Below are 22,948 nucleotides of genomic sequence, written 5' to 3'. Positions count from 1 at the left end.
TCAGTCTCTGACAACAAACACAAATGAGTACAGCTTTCAAACAAAGGGAACATGTGTGAACACCAATTCCAAGGAAATTCAGAAAATGTTGGGAATGTACCTGTAGATGGGCCTAGTACAAATGGCTGGTACCCGTATGTACTGGGAGGAAGACACACAACACCCTCCTGTTGCTGACGTGATGCCATGGAACAGATTCCAGTCTTTGTTGACAGCCTTACATTTTGTCAACAACTTGACAGTACCAGAGAATGAAAAGAAGTACATACTGTGGAAGATCAGACCTTGGCTTGATTCATTCAGAGAGAACTGCCTACAGGTGATACCAGAAGAGCACAACTCTGTGGGTTGAGATGATGATTCCTTTCAAGGGGAGATTCAGCAGCATCAAACAGTACATGCGAGGCGAGCCACACCCATGGGGCTTTAAAGTATGGGTGAGAACTGGAGTCTCTGGCGTGATGTGTGACTTTGATGTCTACCAAGGAAGCAACAATGGACTGCGAGCCAAATCAGAACTTGGCTTGTCTGGTGATGTTGTGATAAAGCTAGCTTCAACACTGCCAGAAGGTCACAACTACAAGGTCTATGCAGACAACTTCTTCACCTCTGTTCCACTGGTAGAGAAGCTCCTTGATCGAGGAATACATTACGTTGGAACAGCCAGGCAGGTGTGCCTACCCAACTGCAACCTTGAAGGCGACAAGAGTTTGAAGAAGAAGGGGAGAGGAGCCTTTGACCAGAGTGGAGGTGAAACACAACATCTCTGCCGTCAAATGGTATGACAACCGAGCGGTCACACTTGTGTCGTCCTTTGCTGGAACTGAGCCTGTGGAGAAGATCCAACGCTGGGACAAAGTCAACAAGACCTACATAGAAGTTGAAAGACCTCACATCATGGGCATCTACAACAAATACATGGGAGGTGTGGATTTGCTGGATTCATTCACAGCCAAATGCAAGTTCTCTGTAAAATCTCGCCTCTGGTACATGTACATCTTCTGGCACACCATCACCCTTGCTGTGGTCAACGGCTGGCTCATCTACAAGCGGGACTGCAAGGCTCTCGGGGTCTCTCAGAAAGAGACACTGAACCTGAGACTGTTCCAGGCACAGCTAGCATCCTCTCTCATTCTGAAGGACACAATCAATGGTAATGAGAATCCAACCAGCATCTCACCCAAGAAAACATGTCCACACCCACCACCAGATGTGCGTAAGGACCTTCTTGGTCATTTCCCAAAGAAGACGAAAAGGCGAGGGCGCTGCAGACACTGCCCTACAGCAGGGGTCCCCAACCCCGCCAAGCCGCACAGAGAAAAAAAAAAATCTTTTTTTTTTTTTTTAATCGACGATCAATTAATTCAGGTCAAGACGCTCGTCCTGGTCACGTAACATGTTTCCCCAGCCGAGCCCGCATAGCTAGCAAAAATGAGTAAAAATTTATTTTGAAAAATATAAAAAAATTGGCGAGTCTCTCCCAATTACATCCGTCGGTTCAGGTCAAGACGCTCGTCTCGGTCACGTGACGTCACCTCAGTCGAGCCTGCGAAGCAAGCAAATATGAGCAAGAAACAGAGAAGTTTGGAAAGCTTCTTCAGAAAGGGAAAAAAGCCCAATGAGGAGACGGAAGAAGAAGAGGCTAAGACTTCTAAGAAAAGGAAAGCTGCATTTAAAAGAACATTTCTGGAGTCCAACTTAAAATATGGATTTATCGCCACAGGTGACTGACGCGCCAAGCCCACTCTGCATAATATGTGGCGACAGGCTAGCTAACGAGGCAATGAAGCGTTAAAAACTGCTTCGGCACATGGAGACCAAGCATCCTGCATTAAAAGACAAACCCTAACCACTTCGGGTGTCATTGTCTCCGATTACGCCAAGATGGGACCGGCTCGTTTCTGAGAAACAAGTTCAGTGCTCCCACGAATTCAACGTAATGGTGAGTTTTATTTTTATGTCGTTTATACTTGTTCTTATGCCAGTCGTATCATTTTATTTCATTGTATTTTATATATTTATTATAAATGCATTATTTATTCATATAAATGTATTATTTATTTATATAAAGGCCGGTCCGCAGAAAGATTTCTGACACATAACCGGTTGGGCACCACTGCCCTACAGGATACACCGACATGCAGTGCTACAATTGTGATGTCCGTCTTTGCTTCAAAGACAACAGGAACTGTTTCTGGGATTATCACTGCTAATGAAGGAGGAAGAAGATGAAGTGGCTTGATATATGAAGTAGTGTTAGCCTTGATTCTGCATGCACCTAGTACACTGAGCGTTACTTACAAGCCAGTGTATCGAGCTTGCTTGCATTGCGCATGTAATCCTGTTTTTATTTTGCTTTATAAAAAAATACAAATAAACTTGACTTGACTTGACTTGTATAAAAAAATAAAACTACAAAAAAATATGTTAAATGTTGTCATTATTCAGGTCACATATTGTGTAAATAAACTTAGCTGTCTAACATAGGAGCAAATAAGTTTACCTTGACTAGACAATGAGTAGGACCACACGAGGCCCACAGGAAATTCTGCTACCCATCCCACCCAACGTTGTAACGTTACAACGTGTCCATAAAACCTTACCAAAACATGACAAATTTGCAAACACTACATTATGGTCCTCAATGGGCTCTAACAACACCATATGAAAGTTTTATTTTATTTTTTTTACATGTTTTACTACGTCTGGGTCTTACAAAGACACCTTTGTGCTAGATGTTAATGTTTTCCACTCAAGTCAGTCTGTGTAATTTGCTCTCATGCCTTTGTTTGATTTTTGCACCCTTAATTTGTTTTGCATGGCGGTGGAGAGTGGTCACTAGTAAACAGACATATCTTTTGCCGTCAGTCAGTGTTTGTTTGCTTGGAGTGTACATTTCGTCCACTGTGGTGACACAAAGACTCTGTGTGTTGTCTGTTAGCTGCAGCACTATGTTGCAATTGTCCTTTTGGGTCACCTGGATGGCAAAACAGTTGAGTTTGTGTCACTAGAAACTGATGCTATCCAAGCAACTGTCTTCATCTGACTCCATCCAGTCAGACTAAACATAACTTTGTGTGTCAGCCTGCAATAACTGTCACTCATGGAACTAAACACTCGTGGGCTTCAGGTCGAGGGCAACCATATTTATATATATTGCCCACCTGTGTTCTTCTGCAATGTTGGGAACTACCCATATCAGGATTTGGACAAGAGTGGAATAACCTGAACAAAAGGTCACACAGAGAGCATAGTGAGTCACACCCAGACATCCTGTAATGGTATCTATCGCCCCCGTCCTCCCGCCGTCTCATGTTATTCAGAGTAGTCGTATGTGCTTTCACCCATGTGTGCTTCCATGCTAGAAATAGGTATGGACAGGTCGGATGACGTCTAACTTTAGCTTTCAAACTGAAATTGAATGAACGTTGTCATTTTACCATTTACATTTCTTTCCAAAAGCATATAGCCAGAGCAAAGTTTGAAATATGGCTCATGGCGGGAGTCGCTGATGGTGTAGGGGTGCACTTGCCTGTCTTGTGTGCTGACACCGTGAGTTGGATTCCCGCATGTGATTGTGTGTGACCAAAAAAAAAAAATATTGCTCATGGTTTTTGTTGTACTTTTTGGGTGAATGATAGGAACACAATTGTGTGTTTAAAATTTTGTTTACTACTTTATAGCCAGCTGGCTAGCTTTATAGCTAGCTGGTTATAAAGTAGTAAATGGTGTCAAGTAACCATTTGACATGAGATACTCTTCAATCAACTCTTCGAAAACCTTTGTATCACAGGGAGGAGCTAGGTTTAGACAGGGCTGTTAGTGGAAGTTACAAAGTCTTGGCTACATATGTACAGCACGTTTGGCATGGCTCAGGAAAGCAAATAAATGTAAGCCGTCTGGCTATTGATGAGAAGAGATTTTCTTAACTGTTTGCAAAGGGGACGTAACCGCCACTTTATAGCTTATTTTTCAAGCTAATCTTGAAAGATGAAATTTGTGATCAAAATGTAACAGATTTACAATTAAAAAGCAATTAACGTTGGCATCAAATACTTGCTCCACCCCCCCCCCCCCCCCAATGTTTGAGTATGGGCTCAAGTGTTTAGTGTACATGTGAAAAAAGACATGTCATTTCTTGCGACTGCTTTGGACTTAAATGCAATATGCATTTTATGACCTCGTAGCTACTTGAGGTATGTTATGACTATGAAGTTTATCATAAGCTAAGCTTTGTTCTCTGCCTGCCACGTCTTCTTTGCCTTATTGCAAAGCGTTGCTGAGGGAGTGGTGAACTCACTGCCGATGATGTTGTGCAACGCTTGACTAGCTCAAACTTCTCCATTTACTGGCGAGTCCCCGCCCCCGATGGGCGCGGCCAGCAGTGGACCGGCCTGATTGATCATTCTGCATGTCAACAAGGTGTAATCGGACTCTGATTGGTCGGAACAAGTCCTCCTCTTTGCCTTTTCAACTTGGCGCTTCCCGTCCAGACTCGGGTTTGACTGTATGTCCGTGTGCTGAAAGAGTCCAAATCCAAACTTTGTCTGCGTCTGGCGTCCAGGGAACACTTGAGCGACAAGAGCGTCAGAATCGACCTCGCAGTTCTTGTGTAAGAAGTGGATTTTTCAGTGTCAGGCGCGCGCCACTGAAACTTTACTCTTAACCCGAGTTGGACAAAGAAAGATGGCAGACAACGAGGAGCAGCAAGTGTCGTCCAGCTCGGCTCTCTTCAGCGACGAGATCCACCACTATCAGGCCGAGCCCGAACTTTACACCGGCGTGCCGCTGGATCAGCAGCCCAAGCAGGACCTCTTCAACCTGGACGACATCGTGGACTTAGTCGGCGGAGCCCAGGTCGCCCTTGAGCGGCACATGGCTGAAGATGGTGAGACTCACTGGTTCACGGAAACCCCTGAAGAGGAGCCCGCCTCACTGGACCCGCAGCCAGAACCGGTGCCGCAAGTGAGGGACGAAGAAGGGGAGGAGGAGGAAGAGGAGGAGGAGGATGATGGGGAGAAATCAATGTCAGACTCCAGCTTCCCTCACACGCCTTCAGCTCCCGAGGCCAGTGGTGAAGCGGAGCCACACGTTTGTCCAGAGAGCGACGCCCTCCCCGCGGCGGCTCCAGCCCAGCCAGTAGCGCCATCCCCCGCACACGCAGCGCAGCCAGCGTCCCACACACAGCCAGCTCCGACATCTTGTGAGTATTCAGGCGCGTTAAAAGACGTCTCGTCATCCACCAGGTGGCGGTTTGATGGGGTTTTTTGTTTATTTTTGTTTTTTTGTGCGTTTTGATGTGTTTTGGAGCGCGAGCGACCCGAGACATAATTCTGTAGGCGAAATGGACGCCAGCTCGGACAATTGATTCTCGCTTGTTGACGTCTCGCACAGCCCGCTGGGGCCGGGGCTCAGTCACATAGGTGGGCTGGTTGGGAGAACATTAACGTTTGCGCAAAGATCTCTAATGAGGCTAATTTAGTGGGTTCCACGGTTGAGTTTGCTGCTTTAGCCAGTTAGCAGCTTAGCTTGCGGGTAATCGTTGGTTCGGCGCTCTTGCTTGACGACTATTTGCGGTTACAAGAAGCCGGAGTGTTGACAGCGAATGACAGTAAGCTAGAGACTTTGGGGGGGGGGGGAAAGTCAAGTTAAAGGAAAGGGAAGCATTTAACGTGTGTTTGCGGACGTCGTCCGCCCTGGGCTGATGGATTGTGACGCGGCCCGCCTGTTTGGATACGCAGGACGTGTGCTGCATCATTGGGTAGTTTGAGGCCAAAAATCTCCCATTCTCACACTCTCCCATTCTATCTGATGCGTTCAAGTAGTAGGGAATAAAGTTCATGTCCATGTTCCCAAAGACAATTTTTTGATCTGATGAGCAGCGTCCATCTGTTTTTGCCAGCTCCCATGCTAGCGCCAACCTAGTTCCTTTGTCGGACAAGCTGAATCGCCCCTTTTCTGGCACTCCTAGCAAAACGACAGCGATATAAACGCTTAAAGCACTTGCGTACCGGGAATAGAAACATCTTCCTCGTGTTTATAAGTGAAGATCTGACCTATCCCTCAAAGAGTAAGTTGACGCAGGTGCCGGTCACTCCCAAGGAGCTTGTTGACGTTTGGCCATTAAAATGGGAGCTCATGGTTGTTCCTTCACATATCTGCTCGTTTCCATCTTGTCCTTATGCTCTTTTGACAGGTGCTGAAGGATTTTTTTACTTTGGAGTCAACGTGCAAGTCATGTCAGTTGGATCAGACGTGGGGCTGTCTGATAAAGGAAGCCCAATGATCAGATTAGTCACAACAAAAGAATCTTCTAGGCGTCGCCACCCATTATTTTCTGCCAGCATCCCCTCCCTGATAACACCAAGATCCTGCCCTCGTGCCTTGTGGCTACAACCAAGCTGTGTTAGCGTTCATCATCTGCCCGTGTCAAAAATCACCCCCTTTTAACGACCACCCCGAAAACTGGTAGTTAGCAGAGAGGCTTTGTTGTGATCAGTGTGAGCGTCCGGGGGCGAAATGAATGAAGAAATGAATCTGTGTAATATGTTGGATGCAAGGCGACTTTGCACAAGAGATTAGGCAAATTGCAGGCAAAAGGTCCTGGAGGCATGGAAAAAGCCTGTCAGCCTGCTGGCCTGCCCTGCCCGCCTGCCTGCCTGCAGTGCACAAGAGAGAGGGGGTGGGGGCGAGTCAGGGCGGGGCCTGCTGATTTACTAAACAGCAACCGTTCTGAACAAAGACGCTGCTAGGCTTCACTTAGCATCTTTAGCTTAAATTCATTTCATTTTCTCAAATACTGTTGGTTTAAATCTTTTCATTTTATAATTGCCAGTGCCCCTTTTCTCTTTAGCAAATAACAATGACTCAATAGGTGTTGCTCTTGTCTATACTTAAAATGTTGCCTTTGATGGGCAGTGTGAAAGGGTCTATCAAGGGCTATCAAAGCTGTAACTACTCTGTAAGCCCTGTTGCGCTGAAATCTGTTGTCCCTCTCAGACAAAATGAAATTGTTTTTATTTTTGGCGCCCTATGTCAATGTGTTGCAAACCGAAGCATTCATGGATCGTCCTTCGGATGTCTTGGTGAGCAGTTAGAAGCGCACTTTTCCAGAAACATTCCCACGTTCTGGCCTAACGACTACAAATCCAAATTCTTGGTTTGGGTTTAGTTGCTACATTTGGACACGTAGAAGTTCCCTGTACGGCTTTCTCTACGAGAGGAAATTTTGGTTGTGCGGTTCTGACTTCCTCAAAGCTCCTTAATGCTCTAGTGTCTGATCTGCCAACTCAAGCTGTGCTTCCTGGTTGTTTCTTGTGAGTAACTTTGAATGACAGGCGCTGTAATTGACCTACATGCTTGTTTTGGGTCACTGGCATCCATCAGAGTGTGTCACCCAGGCGTCGGGTCAGTTGGATTACTTGGATTGTTTGTCGTCTGCCGTGTCCCGGTCACATATGGGATTTCTGGGTCCTGTTGGTTACCGTGCTGATATACGCAGGAGCTGACTAACAGACGGATCACCAAATGAGACCAGAACATCTTGCCTTCGGGTCCAACTTTTAACACTGTCACGGTCCGCGTATTGCTGACTCATAATGTGCTGAGTCATTGGAATTGACAATAGAGATGATGTATTGTCTATGCAGCAAAATGTTGGCCCGGCCTGGCAACTGAGCCTCATAAGGTCAGATGTTGACCAAATTTTTTTTGCAATGAAGGAGATTTGATCTCTGCCGGCGGCTTTAATATTGCCATATTTGTTTCTCCCTCGTTGCGCATTCGTTTGTCCCCCTCTTCTCTCCGCCGAGGACACGGCTGTAAGGGGACGTCCCATTTGCGAGCTTGATGAATCAGGAAGTGGTCTGACTCAAGCTTACGTGACAAAGACTGACGCTCGGTTCACTTCTGCTGACTGATTTTGGACTCTGCCGCTTTCTGTCATTTCTCCTGCAGATGCTTCTTCTGCTCCTCCTAAGCCTCAGCTTCTGATGCAGTTCCCTACAGGCAAGTTCTTTCTGCTCCTTTGTCTTCCCACCGCCTCCTTTTTGTGTTTGTCGTCACTGTACTGTCGTTCCCACTGTATTTCCGTCCCAAAAAAAATAACCTTAGTGCATGCCACAAGTAGGCTTCTACTCCTGCAGCATGAGACAGCCATGATGTTGTGCCATTGTTCTTGTGACTGTTAGCATTTGTCGGCAGTAAATGTAGTCTGTATGTAGCCAATGGTTCTCTTCAATGCTCTCAAAGACATTTCAGCTGTCAATTTTCATGTATTGCGCTTTGAACAGAATCATTATACAAATGTTTGTCAGCCACACCTAACATGGATTAGTGGCGCCAGACCTGGGACAGACATTGAGTGACCCTTGTGTACCAACACGTATGTGTTGATGGAGCCCAGACAAATGCTGCAAAGTCTTGTCTGCGGAGGGTCATCACTGGCCTCAAAAACCTTGCAAGATCACAATCTGTAGGATTTCTCATCAATCGTTAGGGTTACTTTCCCACTAAGGTTGAATATTAGCTATAAAGTAGACCAATGTTTTAAGTTGTCTCAGCAAGAAAGCAATGAAAAAAAAATTGGCACGATGGCGTCCACAAGCATGTCCACAAACCACAGTAGAGCTTTCAGCAGCACTTGTCTGGTCTTGAGCTCCAAAAATCTTTCAATTTGGGATCTACTGTAGACAATGGAGTTTCTTTTGATATGTGCTGTATTGCGTTCTCCCACCTCCCTTTCTTCTCAAGAACTTGGGCAGAAGGGTGATTCCCCTGCTCCCCTCTCCCCTCTCCACTCCCCTGATTCCCTGGAAGAGCTCTCTTTGACCGAGAGCCCCAAGCAACCCCATCTTCCAGGATCTGCTGTACCCCAAGGCTCCTTGTCTGCTCAGGCCAAGAAAATGCCCCAGGATGATGACGACAAAGACCCTGGACCCGGGCATAGTCGGAATAGGGGTGAACAAAGTCAGTTAACTGGTCCTTACCTGAGCTTAGGTAAAGAGCCAGGGCCTCACGTTCCATGTGAAGACAGCGGCGTGTCTTTCTCCCCTGAGGAGAAGCATCCTAGTTCGCAAGCCTTCCCTGTGACCCCCCAGACAGTTGCCAAGTCTCACATTGCTTCCTCTAACCCAACAGAGCACTGGGATACACCATTCCAAGCATCGCAAGACAACTCTAAGGTCTCTATGGATTCCTTTTCCAAGGAAGCCGCCACCATTGGCTCCTCCGTATACGAGCAAGAGCTGCGTAGCAACTATTCAGATGAAGATGATGGCTTGATGTTGGAAGGGAAGAAGAATAACCCATTTGAGGGCTTTTCCCCGCTGTTAGACAGTGGCTCCTGCAACTTTAGGGAATCCAAAGCTGACACCAAGGCCACGAAAGTGTCAGAGATTCCCACTCCAGATGTTGTCCATTACAGACAACCTGAAGAACTCCAGGATAGACCGCCTTCATTCTTCGATGAGGGGAAAACATTTGAGATGGGCATGAAGACCATTGATTCCCTCATGCGGCCAGTGAACCAGTTCTCATCAGGTCTGGAAGAGGAAGATGATGATGATGAAGAAGAGGAGGAAGAGGATGGCACTCTGCCACTGTCGCTTCCAGACATCCTGAAGTCTTCCCCACTCAACCCTGACAAACTGGACTCTGGCTCCTCTGAGGGAAGCCCAGAGGAACAGAGCCCCATTCTTGAGCGTAGGATGATGGAGTCACCCAATCCCCCAATCAACCTGTCTGCTAAAAACCCCTTTGCTCTGGAGGCTAAAGTGTCTCTGCTTAAGGAGATGGCGGATGAGATGGACGTGAAAGTGTCAGACAAAGCAAAAGATGATGACCTGAAAAGTTTTGGTGCGTTTGATTTGGTCAAAGAGGCTGAGGAAACAACCCCAGTGAAAGTAGAACAACCTACTAAGGTTGAGCAGAAAGATTGCTTCTCAAGTCACGTTTCTTCCAAGGTCAAAGAAATGTTTGAGCGTCTCGACTTTGAAAGCGCGAAAGCCCGCATTGAAGATTCCGATTCGGAGTCGCCAACCGCAGATTCTCTGTCTCCAGTCCTGGATGCCATGGCCAAGAACCCTGCCAGCTTCCAGGTAGAGAAGAGCAATACTGGCATGGAGGTGGAGGAGCCCGAGGTGGCTGAAGAGGTTTCTGAGCACGAGGTGTCGTCGGAAGAATTTGAGTTCATTGAGAGACCACCCAAGGGAGTCATTGATGAGTTTCTTGAGGCTCTTGAGACTTCCACGTTGGCCGTCCCCAATGCCCCAGAGATCCCCATGGATGAGGATGTGAGCTCACTTTGTGCATCTGCGCCAGTTCTTCCTGAAACGGTCGCAGGAGCTCAGAGTCCGAGCTCGTACCGACTCCTAACCCAGTCCGCTTCTCAGAAGAGCAAGACCGAGCTGGACAAACTCAGCGTTCAGGAGCCGCCATCCCAAACCAAGCCCGTCCATTCCGCTCTTGTTAAACCCGAAGAGGCGATGCCACAGAAGAGTGCGGAGGGCAGCAAACTGTTCAAGATGCCAAGCGTGAACATCTCGGCAGGTAAACAAAATCTCTTTGGGCATGGACCACCACCACCACCACCATCATGCCCCGCCCCCTTCCACGTTCACTTTTCATTTGCTTCATCATCACTCGTTTGTTCTTCTCTGTTTTCTCCCTCTTTTTATGTTATTGCCATCACAATCTCCATGATGTCTCCTTCACTTTAGACCATCCATGCTTTTTGCATTTCTTTTGTTTGATGAACCCATTCATTTTTGGCATTTTTGCTCCAATAGAACAATTGAAATGTTATTACACAAGCTACATGAGCTACAATGCTCATCCGAAAGTCAACACTCGCTCACAGGCCTGTGACAAAGAGAGCACACCTGCCCTCTTCCTAACTGCATCCAATACTGCCTACGCATCACCTCAAAAAGGTTGTGTTTTATTTGATTCCAAACACAATTTTGAAGTGGTTAACCCGTTAGGGCCTAAGGCGTCCCAATGCATAACAGCCAAGTGTTAAAACGCAAGAAGGCGCTCCCGGCTCTAATGGGCGGCGCGGTGTAAGAGTGGTCGTCTCCTAACCCGTTGGATCTGGGTTCCATCCCCGGCCGCTGTGTCCAAGTAACAAGTTGCTCTGCTCCTCATGCTGTGTCATCGGGAGGTGAATGAGCAAGTCAGTGCAAAGCTTTGAGAACGGCCGTAAGTGACTGGTGGAAAAGCGCTGAGCAAGTGAAAGCCTGTTTAAGAAGCGTGAGCTTGTGGTGCCGTTTGTCAGAGTGTTGCGCAAAAGAATGTCGTAACGTTGGAGAATGGTGCCATTGCTGAGGAGGATTAGTAGTCAAGTGAAGACATTAGAAAGTGTCTGCCTATTTTTGGGCCAGCGTGTTCAAGAAAGAGTCATCTTGAGGGTGCAGGGGGGGGGGGGGGGGGGGCTTGCTTTCATTGCTAAAGAATGAACGGAGGGCCGAGGCTCTTTTTGTTGCTGCGTCAGAGCGCTGGGAGCGGACTATCAGCTGACTGCTCACTTGACACTGCCCCTCCCCACCCGACTTCTCTTCCCTCTTCCTCGCTGCCAGTGCAGTGGCAGCGGCAGTTCATGTGGAATGTGTGCTTGTGAGCATCCGGCATGCAGACAGCACACGCAGACACGAGCAAAACTGCGTGGAGGCAGCAGGGTATGCAGACATTGTGGTTGCTTTACTTCTTGTTTGTCTTGTCCTCGGTGCGCCGACATCTATCTTGCTTCACTTCTTGTCACAATCATGTCGACACGCCTGTCGTTGATTTTCGTCTTCTCGTGTCTGGATGGAGCATGCTTCTTTGCGATGCTTCGTCAAAGGGATTGTGAGTGTTCAATGACAGATTTAGTCGTCTGACTTCATCCAACGTGAACTATAGCGCCAATGTAGTAAGCAATCCAGTTAGCCAGTAGCATATAACAAATGTGTCTTGCTTGTGCAAGTTTTCCTTCTACAGTTGTGCGTGTTTGCATGCGTTCGTGCGCTTGTGTGTGCTCGCGCGCGCAAGAGCTGGGAGTTGTTGGTTACCATTGCAACATCCAGCCTGGGACCTTTGTCCGCACTTGCACTGTGTCCAAAGGTGGACAGCAGAAGGGGAGGTACGAGCCTTTCAGAGGCATGCTCGTGAACAAGAGGCATTCTCATGAACAAGAGACATTTACACGTTTGTCTGTAAAATAACTCTGAAAGGCGTCAACTAAGATCGGGAGAATTTCTATGCAATTCTGCTTGGGTACTTCCTTCCGTATTTGAAAAAAACAAATGTTAGGCAAAAAAAAAAGAAAAAAACTGCAACATTAGCTGGTGTTAATGGAAGTCTGTGGCCTGTGACCTGGGCTCTTGCCCCACGTCAACTGAGATGGGCTCCAGCAACACAAGGTGGCACACCATACTTAATGTTTTTGATCTGAACCTCTCTTCTCCATTCTGCTGCCCCTTGTTTTGCCAGGCCACTTGTTTAACGTCCACAAAAATATGTCAAATGTTTCATTGCAGTGACTATCGAGTGTAATTGTATTGCCTTGCACAGAATGTTTTGATGGCTTGTGAGCTGCTGACCGGTTGGCTGAGCTGCAGATTTGGGCAACATCCAGTGGATGGTGCTATAATGGACTTGAAATCAGATGCTTTGTTCGTCTGACACAAGATGACAATTGGAGTAAAACAAAACAAATGTATGCATTTTCATTATAATTGTACAGTTGAGGAAACATTGAAAATAAAACGTTTTTAAATAGCGTAAACGCATTTAAACTCAAACCTTGACCTCGGTATGCCGTGTTCATTTTTTTAAAATATTTTTTTAACTCCGATGTGACCCTTGAGCACAAACGTTTGGCCATCCCCCCACCCTCTGTCGCTCTCTCCCGCCTTCTCTCTCTCTCGAAGCTTCTTATTCAAGACGCGAGAGACAAACGGCGCATGTGCGCGTCTCGTTCTCGCGTCAGACGAGCGCGCGCATCTCTTAGCGAGATGCGCCAAACCGCGCGTGCGCAGTCGTGAGGTAGTGGGCGGAGCCTCCGGGTGGCAGCTGCGTGTTTCCGCAGAGGTTCAACATGGACGCCAAGCAGGGTCAGTAAAATCGGCACGTTTTATTAAGTCGTAGGCTCGTGTATAGTCGCTGAGAGCGGTCGCTTTGCCTTTGTGTCGCCGAGGCGTGCGTGCAGGCGGATGAAGAGCGGCAGCCGGCCGGGTCAGTCAGAGCCCTGATCAATCCCCCTCTCTTGCGGAGGTCATGGCAGGACGGCAAGACGTTTTGTCCCACCCTGGATAGCTCGTCCACCGCCGGGTGATTGGGTCCACAAGGCGGTGGGTGGTTCGCGATGGTTTTGACCCGGACGGATGGTAACAAAATGACCCCCGGCGCGGCGCACCGACGGGATCAGCGACCGTGGCTGAGCTCGCTTATGCGGGCTCTATTTTTAGCCCGGGCTTCGGCGGTGCTAGCCCTCCCGAGACCATAAGCGGCCACATTTGGACCGCGCGGTACCGCCTCTTTTCTTCCCCCTTTCGTCATCGTTGTCGACTTGTGGGCCGCCTCCGCATTTTTAGCCGCTTTCATCTCTGCGGATATTATTCACTCATCCTTTTCTGTGATGTCATTTAGATGCTGACAGGAAGAGGAAAGTAGTTTTGCGACCGCAGGTTCCCGGGAGCGCTCTCCATGGCGTTATTGTTGTCGCGTCTTTAGAACGAAGTGGATCGTCGTCAGGTGCCTTGGTACTAATGTTGAAGTACAAATCTGCAAAAAGTGTGGATTTGCATAAACAAGGCGTCAATTATTGGCACTTGCAGTTGAAGTTTACTCAAATTCAAGAGAAAGCTGATAGCTGCACCTCGTGTTTCAAACCTTACTATCCTTGAGGCTGCATACTGCTGACAGGTTGAAAAGAAACAATGCGGCAACACATGGAACAGTACTCACTGTCATGGTGCTCATTCTCTCCATAGAATGACTAATATTAGTGCTGCATTGATGAGCTGCCCATTGAGAGGTCTCCCGGAACAGTCGGCTGTTGCTGAACTCCCCACTGGCACAAATAAATGTTGTCGTGACAAAAATGGTTTAATATTTTTTTAATTATGTAATGTCAGAAACCTTTTCATAAAGTATTGGAGTGCCATTTTTCCTTGTCAAAATACACATCATAACACGTTAGGTTGTCACTCTTGTATTGGAGTGCCATTTTCCTTGTCAAAATGTACATCACATGTTAGGTTGTCACTCTTATTATTCTATTGATTATTCCATGGATTAATTGCCCTCAGACAAGGCTGGGACACATTGGCATTCCCTTTCATTTCAGCGCGGTAAGATGATCTAGCATTTTGACTTATGAGCATGGCACAAGTCAAACCACTCAACTGCGCACATTATTAGTTGCAGTTTTGGTGACTACTCCAAGTGATAATGTTGACGCTGTGCTGTTTTGCTTGGTTTTGTTTTTGGGTTGGTTGACGTCTTTCCCAGTGGTGGATCTGGTGTACTGGCGCGATGTGAAGACAACGGGTGCGGTGTTCGGCGCGGCGCTGCTGCTGCTGCTGTCACTGACAGTGTGCAGTATCGTCAGTGTGTTCTCCTACATTGGCCTGGCGCTGCTCTCCGTCACAGTTTGCTTCCGCATCTACAAAGGTGTCCTTCAGGCCATCCAGAAGTCCGACGAGGGACACCCCTTCAAGTAAGTGCTGGCCGCCGCGCCGCCCCCTGGAACACTTCTGTTCCGCGAGCAAGCTTGGGACTGCTCAATTTGTCTCCGTTACAATGCCCTTAATCTGTTAAAAAAAAAAAACTTTTCTTCCCTTTCTTAGACCAGGGCGAGCATTGATCGATGACCTTGTTTTTAAAAGAATAGGCTTTCGTAGACTGTAGGAAAGAAAAATGACGATGTGCAGACGTGGTTTTGTTTTTGATTTGAGGGTCTACGCTGAAACGGGTGCTGCTCACTGCTTGCGTTACCTTGTTTGGGTTTCTTTCCTTACTCTCGTAAATGTCGCTGAGTTCAAGATTTTATTTTTAACAATACAAAGAGTGTAGAATCAAAAAATGATTTTGAGGGCGAGAAAAGTGAAATGAAGTCAACAATTGCAAACGTCAACACCGAATGGGACCCCTTAAAGAGCGGAGTGGGCCAGCCACCCTGTTTGTGGGTCATAGGCCCCGCTTTGGCCACCCCGTCGGAAGGCGATGCTTGCGGGCGCGTCCGTTAACACGCACACACACACAAACGTCATCTTGAGTAACGTCTTCACGTGGGGCCGCAGGCAGTACCTGGAGCGCGAGGTGGCGCTGTCTGAGGACACGGTGCACAAGTACAGCGACGTCCTCCTGGAGAAAATCAACCAGACAGTCGGCGAGCTGAGGCGTCTCTTCCTGGTCGAGGACCTGGTGGACTCCATCAAGGTGCGACTTCTTCCTACTCTGTGTCCCTTTTCACCCGCTTTCAACGACACTTAAAGCCATTTGCGCCTCTGCAGTTTGCTGTGCTGATGTGGATCCTGACCTACGTGGGCGCTTTGTTCAACGGACTCACGCTGGTCATTCTGGGTGAGCAGAACGTCGGCTACTGACACAAGGCAACTTGACTGAGCTTTGAGTCCCACCGCCACAATTTGTCCACAGATGAAATCGATTCAGTGAGAGACAAATTCCTTGTGTGTACTTAATTTATATTTGCCCTGCAACTGTGATTCTGATGAAAAGGACTTCCTGAGAACCAGAGGGGACTAGCTCCAACATTGGCATTGTACAAATGAATGTTGGCTTGGATCTAGGTTTAGTGCCAGTTTGGACAGTCTGCATTTGGGGCCTGTCCGATGAACGTATCGGGACCTTTACCTGATTCATTTGCGATTTTGGAAATCGATTTACAAGTTTGTTAAGAAATGCCCCCTCACCAAATCACACAACGTTTGATAGCAATTTCTTGGAATCTAAATTTATTTTAGGATGTCATTTAGGACTTCCTGGGAACAATTTCACATTTCCTCGATTTCTACTTTTCCCCTAATTTCACATTTACCAAAAAGAAAAAGAACGAAATTTAACAAATTACCTGCAAATTCGTTCTGTTTTTTTTTTTTTTTTTTTTTTTTATAAATCCAACAACTTTTTCAAGCACAAAGTCACCTTTTCCAAGAACAAATTCCAACTGAAAAAAATGTGTTGTTCTTTGTGCAGTCTCGTGTTGTATGCTGACTTGTTTACGGCATTTTGTGACACTAACATTATGGACTGACAATTTTGTTGGTCTTCCTTCTACTTAGCTGTTATTGGAGCCTTCAGCTGTCCGATCATCTACGAAAAACACCAGGTAAGACTTCTGAACACACGACAACGTGCCATTGCAATTACACATCACTATAAATTTCGGGTCATTGATCAGGTGTGTGCGTCTTTTACCATCAAGTGTGCTCCCAGTTGCAATACACGTACACCAGTGCAGGGTGCTAATTTTCTGCTGCTTATGCAAACCACTATTACACAGAAGAAGAAGGTGCCCACATGCAGGCAAGACAACAGCCAATCAGGGACAACGACCTTTTACCCCTTTGCTTTCGGTTTGAGTTCCTAGAGTTTTAAATGCTAAAAGAAAAGTAGCTGAGTTGTAAATCGTACAAGCAAACATGAAGCTCTATGCGAAGCTGAGGGCAACAAAACGCATGTAGGCCATGACATGTCGCTATGGGTGGCTAAAAATGTCACGCAGCATCGGTTGGGTGTCGTCAGTTTGGCTCTCTCCATAGTGACTTCGGGGTAACAAAGCTGATGAAAGGGACCCCCCTGAAAACCAAAGTGGGCTAGCTCCAACATCGACATTGCAGAAATGAATGCTGGATCAAGATCAAGGTTTAGTCCCAGTTTGGACAGTCTGCGTACGAGGCCCGTCCAGTGCCCGCAAAGGCTGTCAACGCAACAAATAAGTTTCATCATTTCAAGAAGTAGCGGACATGCATGAAAAAGTCAGCCAGCAGAGTCTTGACAGCGGCCCAAAATCATCTTGACATTCTTGTCACTTGTGCATTCTGTCTCCTGCGTGCCTGCAAAAGCACGCTAGAACATAAGCCAGTTCACGTGCTACTCAATATGTTTTACCTTTGATTTGGAAAAAATAAATTGTCATATGTCCAGCCCTACACGCCTAACCTTTGCTTGTCCACCTTTTCTTCTTTGTGTTTCTTTTAACCTTATTTTTATTTTTGTAACAGGCTAAGATTGATCACTACCTGGCGCTTGTCAACAACCAAATCAAAGGCATCGTTGGAAAGTAAGTCGACTTTGGTTCTGCCAAACAAAACAAATAATACTGGTATTTCTGAAAAATAAGTCTTTCCCGTTGGGGAAGAAATTGTCCTTTTAAAAAAGAAAAAGTGTATAGAAACATAATGTTCAATAGATTGGCATTTTTTGTTATATGCAGAAAAGCAATATGAAAATCCAGTGAAATCAAATTGACAGAATAGTCACAATAATAAAAAGGTGACTGAAACTAAAATAACTGTTCACCAAAGTTGAAAGAAATATGGCATAAATAAAAAAAATTGGCAAAACAGACTTTCTTTTCTTTTTTAACATGAAAGTGAAAGAGTTTGAAATTTGAGTTTATTTACTTGTCTTCCAGGATCCAGGCCAAAGTTCCTGGGATGAAACGTAAAGCTGAGTGACAAGAAGGAGAAGCAGGAAAGTGCGGAGAGGAGGCTGGCTGGATGGGTGGACAGGACAGAAAATAAAAGGAAAGGGGGGGCCTTATGTCCACATATGGGGTGGGGTTTAGGGAGGAGGTGTCGTTCCAAGGTTTTGTCAAATCATGAAACTTTTTTTCCCACGTATAAATTTTTGGGGCGTTTCTGGAAGAAGAGAAAAGGTCTGCCTGATATGTGAGTCTCCCCCCCCCCCTTGCTTCCCTGGGGCATGTCACACACTCCCAAGGTTGTTTTTGAGGCTGCCAATTGACACTTATTTAAAACGAAGTTGATGAAGATGCCAGATGGTTTTTTTCCTCTCCAGCTGACTTCTTTCTCCTCTGGGTGGAGGATGTTTGCATTGCAAAGGATAGCGAAGGGTGGGCGGGGCCTCGAGCATTTGCCAACACGTCATCAATTTCATCACAGTCATCTTCATGGCTTGAGTAACTCGCTATGCTCACCTTTCTAGAAAACGTTTGGCAGCTGTGGTTTTGGTGTCATGGCCGCTGTGTAGTGATGGAAGAAACACGTTCAGAAGAAATTGTTTCAATTCAATATGACATGAAAAACAAGCAAGGCATAAAATGGCATAATATATGTGGAGCTCAACACTTTCTAAACGTCCAGCGTTTGTTTGAATGGTGTGATTCATATTTCATTTTGTGACCAGAAAATGTTAGTGGAATGCGTTGTGAGATGTAAACATTATCCACCAATAAAGCTTCTAGAATAACCGACGAACAACAAGCCGCTATCGCTGCCTCATTTTGTCATCAAGCCTGATCTTGGCATCCAGACATCTGCAACCCAAGTGGTGCTCAAGCATTGGCCCATATGTGAAAAAAAAAGCACCCAATTTTGCCTGTATTTTCAAAAATTTTATTTTTGGCACATTCCAATAAAGGTGAGAACAAGCAAATAAATGCCACCAGCACAATCATTGCTGTCGCACGGAATCTCCCCACACAACACACAGTTCTTAAAGGAAAGCCACCAACAAAAGAATATTTGTGAATAATGTTGGGGCTGTAATTGGACCTTGAGCAGGCGTGGAAAAGTGAATTAGCTGCCTCGAATCAGAATGAATGTTGGCACCCATCACAGATGTAGTAATTGCAACGTGCTTCGCCTCTCAAAGTTAGCCAGAAGTTCTCACGCTGCTGTACTTAAGACCGTGTAAGAATCCTCTCTGGATTATTTCTGTCTGAAGTCGTAGACTTTTGAATGCAGATTTCTGAATTGTCACGTTGAGACAAAACGATCGGATCGGAGAGTGGCGAGACAGGAGCCGCGGCCAGTCAGTAGCGGCCTCGCTGGCAGTTGCTTAAAATTCTCGCCTGAGTTATTTCACTCCGGTTAGCAGCAATGAATGGAGAAGAAGGTACCGGAGAGCTCTCGACTTGATGCCATGGCACAGACCTGCGGTTTTTGAGGCACATATGGATCCACGTCAACGTGACTGTTGGTTTTGGCTCGTCGGGTAAGTTGATTGTTTGCTTGTACGTTCCAAGAAAGCGTAATGTTTGGCAGTACACGTTCCCCTTTGTGAAAAAATTACGCTAGCGAATAGAGGCCTCGCGAAGCGGTCTGGCACGTTGGGCAAACAGTTGGGTGGAAATAGGCAGTAGCATAAGACTCGGAAGTGAGGGGTCTCTTTGAATCGGCCGCGCCATGAAGCTGATGGGCGATGGCCTCCATGGTCTTGTATTGGAAGGGGTAAGGAGGTCGTCTTAGAAGTGCAGGTCTGTTTCTCTGCCTGATGTCTTGGAGGGTGAGGCCACGGGTTATATCATCTGCCAGGTGGTCTTGTGATGGCACGTACCTCCATGTGCCAGCGTCTGTTAACTCTTGTATTTTCACGTGTGCCCACGAAGACCTTGTATCTGCATGAGTCTGTGCTCAACCAGGTTAGCACAGTAGCGGAGTCTGACCAGACGGTACAGCTGCAGATGCAGGGTTAACGCTGTGCAGATGACCTCGTAGAGTTATGCACCTGTCAGGGCAGCACACAACTCAAGCCAGGGAATAGACTGTTGCTTCTTGGGACCAACTCGTGATCGGGCTGCGAGGAATACAACTTCTATTTCCTCCTCCGGAATGTCTGTCCTCAAATAATTTACTGAGCCATATGCCTGCTCAGAGGCATCACAGAACACATGAACACAGACTCTTACAGTTGGATTGATCCAGGCGGGGACTAGTGTAGCACCTGGGCAGGGTTATCTTGGACAGGTGTACTAGTTCTGTCTCCCATTCATGCCACCTCTTCATCAGCTCCTGTGGAAGCTGTGGGTCATCCCATTCTCTATTCTTCTCCCACAGGTGGTGTACGATGACTTTGGCTCAGGTGGTATAAGGCACCATGTAGCCAAGAGGGTCATATTGTCTGGCTAAAACTTCATAGATGTTTCTCATTGTAACCACCAAGCAGTCAACGTGTCTGTGTCCATGGGTGAGTGTGTCAGACTTATAGTTTCATTGTAGTCCAAGTGCTGGCTCTTGTAAATCAGGTTGGCCTTGGCTGAGCCACAGTTTACAACCTGAGGGTGGGTGGCAGATGGTCAATAACACTGGGAATATTGCTTGCCCACTGCCTCAGCTCGAATCCACTATCAGCCAGCAGATGGCGCAGAGCAAGAGCTTTTGCAGCTCCTGGACAAGTGAGACTCAGTAGACCACAGGTGTCAAACTCAAGGCCCGCCACATCATTTTATGTGGCCCGCGAAGACAAATTGTGCATCAAATTCGTGTGTCATTACTAGAATTGCAAATTGTCTTCACTTTTAATAATATCTTTTTTTTTAAATACTTGACCAGTTTTTTCTCGTCTGATTTGAAAACGAGTTATTTGTTTTGTAGCTTTTACTGTATATACTATGAGGTGCTCATACACTTATTTGGGTAGACAGTTATAATGGCCCTCCGAAAGAAGCTATGACTACAATGCGGCCCGCGAAAAAAACGAGTTTGACACCCCTGCAGTAGACAGTTATCCACATAAAAGGATTTGTTGATGGCATACACTGGGATTACCTCCTACTTGGCTGTGGTCAGTGATGTGCTTCTGTAGTGCGAACGTTGCACAGCAGGGCCTGCAAGTTGCTCCTAAGGGAAGCACCTGCCACTCATACACATCAAGTGGTCAGTCCCTCGGCATGTCCCTCCATAAGAATCGCGGTAGTGGTCGGTCTGCTGGTAGGAGCTCCAAAAAAGAGAGGTGGTCTTGGGGTTTCTGATGTTTAATGAGATTGGCAGCCTCAGTACAACTGTGTGTGTGTATATGTGTGTGTAAAACAAATAATAATGGGTGTTAATCTCTGAATCATGTAAATATCACAATATATACATGAGATATCACAACTCAAATTGTACACTCGGACACAAAACCATGATGATAGCTCTCTTAAACATGCTCAAGGACATTCTGTATCACTATACTGGCAGTCAAAAAGGCTGATAGTTGTACAACAATAAACGTGTGGAACTTACTTTCTTTACACACACTCTGAAGTGGGGTAAACTGTACTCGGCTGAACTATCTTAAACTATGTGAAATCCGAATTCGTAAACTATCGCCCTTTTCTCTTCCGCCTTTCTAACACAGCGTGGGCTCTTAGCTCTCTAAGTCGCCTTTTCTATTTAAATGCACAACACGTGACAGCTTTGTGAATATTAATGCATTGTTGTGAATATTTATATTTCTACCAAGAGTAGTTCACAATGTTTCATCATGACAATCACTTCAAGAATACAATGACATTCCTATTCATAATTATTCAAATTTGACATGTGAATGGAGCATATTTTTTAGTCAATTAGAACGTAAATAAAACTACATACATTGCACATTCACATGTATTAATTTGTATTATATCATTTGTACCACTGGTTGATCCATCGCATGATGAAACAAAAATACATTATCATTTTAAAGCAATTTACATTTGTTACAATTATTTTTTTTTACAGCGGTGAATTTTATTGACTGTATTTTACCCTATCTAATTGTGATTCATTTTTTATTCTGTTATGTGCACGGTAGGCCGATTGAGCACTCCACAAATTGCCCATAAATGTCATTGCAAGCGTGAATGTCAATCTCAATGCTTGTCAACGTGTGCCTGCGATTGGCTGGCAACTGGTTCAGGGTGTCTGTTCCCTGCCAATCTGCCCAAAAACCGCTGAGGTAGGCTCCAGCGCGCCCACGACCCTCGTGGGGACAAGCAGATTTGAAAAATAAAAAACGACCATTGCAGTAATACAAAGCAATGGGTGTTTTTAAGATGTATATACAGTCGTATGCAAAAGTTTGGGCACCCCTGATCATTGGCAAAATTTGACTTTATAAATCATTGGTTGTTCGGATCAGCAATTTCAGTTAAATATATCATATAGAACATAAAAACAGTGATATTTGAGAAGTGAAATGAAGTTTTTAGGATTTACAGAAAGTGTGCAATCATTACCTAAACAAATGTAGGCAGGTGCATAAATTTGGACACCCCAACAGAAAAATTCAGTAGCTCCTCCTTTTGCAGAAATAACAGCCTCGAAACACTTCCTATAGCTTCCAATGAGAGTCTGGAGTCTGGTTAAAGGTATATTTTACCATTCTTCTTGACAAAATATCTCCAGTTCAGTCAGGTTTCATGGTTTCCGAGCACGGACAGACCGCTTTAAATGACACTACAGATTTTTAATAATATTCAGGTCTGGGGACTGAGATGGCCATTCCAGAACGTTGTACTTGTTCCTCTTACTAGAATTTGAGCAGTGTTTGGGGTCGTTGTCTTGTTGAGGTATCCAGCCCCTGCGCAACTTTAACTTTGTCACTGATTCTTGAACATTGTTTGCAAAAATCTGCTGAATAAATGCGACCTTCAACTTTAACAAGATTGCCAGTACCTGCACTGGCCCCACAGCCCCACAGCATGATGGAACCACCACCAAATTTGACTGTGGGTCGCAAGTGTTTGTCCTGGAATGCTGTGTTCTTCTTCCTCCATGCATACCGCCCCTTGCTATGTTCAAATAACAAAATTTTTGTTTCATCAGTCCACAGCACCTTATTCCAAAATGAAGATGGCTTGTCCAACTGTGCTTTAGCATACTTCAAGCGACTCTGTTTGTGGCATGTGCGCAGAAAAGGCTCCTGCCTCATTATCCTCCCATACAGCATCTCCTTGTACAAAGTGAGCAATAGTTGAACAATGCACAGTGTCACCATCTGCATGAAGATCGGGTTG

The 22,948-nt window shown here is 46.0% G+C and overlaps 3 protein-coding genes across 6 annotated transcripts in view; all 3 read left to right on the top strand.

Annotated features, from left to right (window-relative positions):
* Positions 1 to 495: 495 nt before the first annotated feature.
* On the top strand, positions 496 to 1,664 carry LOC148393579 (uncharacterized). Its single transcript, XM_088385373.1, has 3 exons — positions 496 to 531; positions 625 to 671; positions 723 to 1,664. Exons 1-3 carry the CDS (start codon positions 496 to 498, stop codon positions 1,393 to 1,395), a joined length of 756 nt encoding a protein of 251 aa, XP_088241499.1. The 3' UTR covers positions 1,396 to 1,664.
* A 2,656-nt stretch (positions 1,665 to 4,320) lies between these two features.
* On the top strand, positions 4,321 to 18,449 carry LOC148393578 (uncharacterized). 2 transcript variants are annotated; one of them, XM_088385928.1, is made up of 9 exons: positions 4,321 to 5,203; positions 7,957 to 8,007; positions 8,752 to 10,548; positions 14,491 to 14,698; positions 15,282 to 15,420; positions 15,495 to 15,564; positions 16,284 to 16,330; positions 17,226 to 17,284; positions 17,639 to 18,449. In XM_088385928.1, exons 1-9 carry the CDS (start codon positions 4,687 to 4,689, stop codon positions 17,679 to 17,681), a joined length of 2,931 nt encoding a protein of 976 aa, XP_088242054.1. In that variant the 5' UTR covers positions 4,321 to 4,686; the 3' UTR covers positions 17,682 to 18,449. The 2 variants fall into 2 exon arrangements, with proteins under 2 accessions (XP_088242054.1, XP_088242055.1); XM_088385929.1 differs by having other exon boundaries at positions 4,325 to 5,203; positions 9,139 to 10,548.
* Positions 18,450 to 18,597: 148 nt separating this feature from the next.
* LOC148393576 (beta-1,4-galactosyltransferase 3-like) overlaps positions 18,598 to 22,948 on the top strand; it is a 28,790-nt gene continuing 24,439 nt past the window's right edge. For 2 of the 3 annotated variants that reach the window (XM_088385931.1, XM_088385930.1), the window contains exons 1-2: positions 18,598 to 18,878; positions 19,066 to 19,182. In XM_088385931.1, coding sequence (XP_088242057.1) covers positions 18,784 to 18,878; positions 19,066 to 19,182 — 212 coding nt within the window. In that variant the 5' untranslated portion in view covers positions 18,598 to 18,783. Of the gene's footprint in view, positions 19,183 to 22,948 lie in introns of all 3 variants that reach the window. The other variant, XM_088385932.1, reaches the window with a different exon arrangement.

This window comes from Syngnathus floridae, chromosome 9, assembly GCF_059516105.1.
Source record: "Syngnathus floridae isolate MCC-2025c chromosome 9, RoL_Sflo_1.0, whole genome shotgun sequence".
NCBI lineage: Eukaryota > Metazoa > Chordata > Actinopteri > Syngnathiformes > Syngnathidae > Syngnathus > Syngnathus floridae.
Note: the sequence above shows the minus strand (reverse complement) of the source record. Positions and strands in the feature narration are given on the sequence as shown.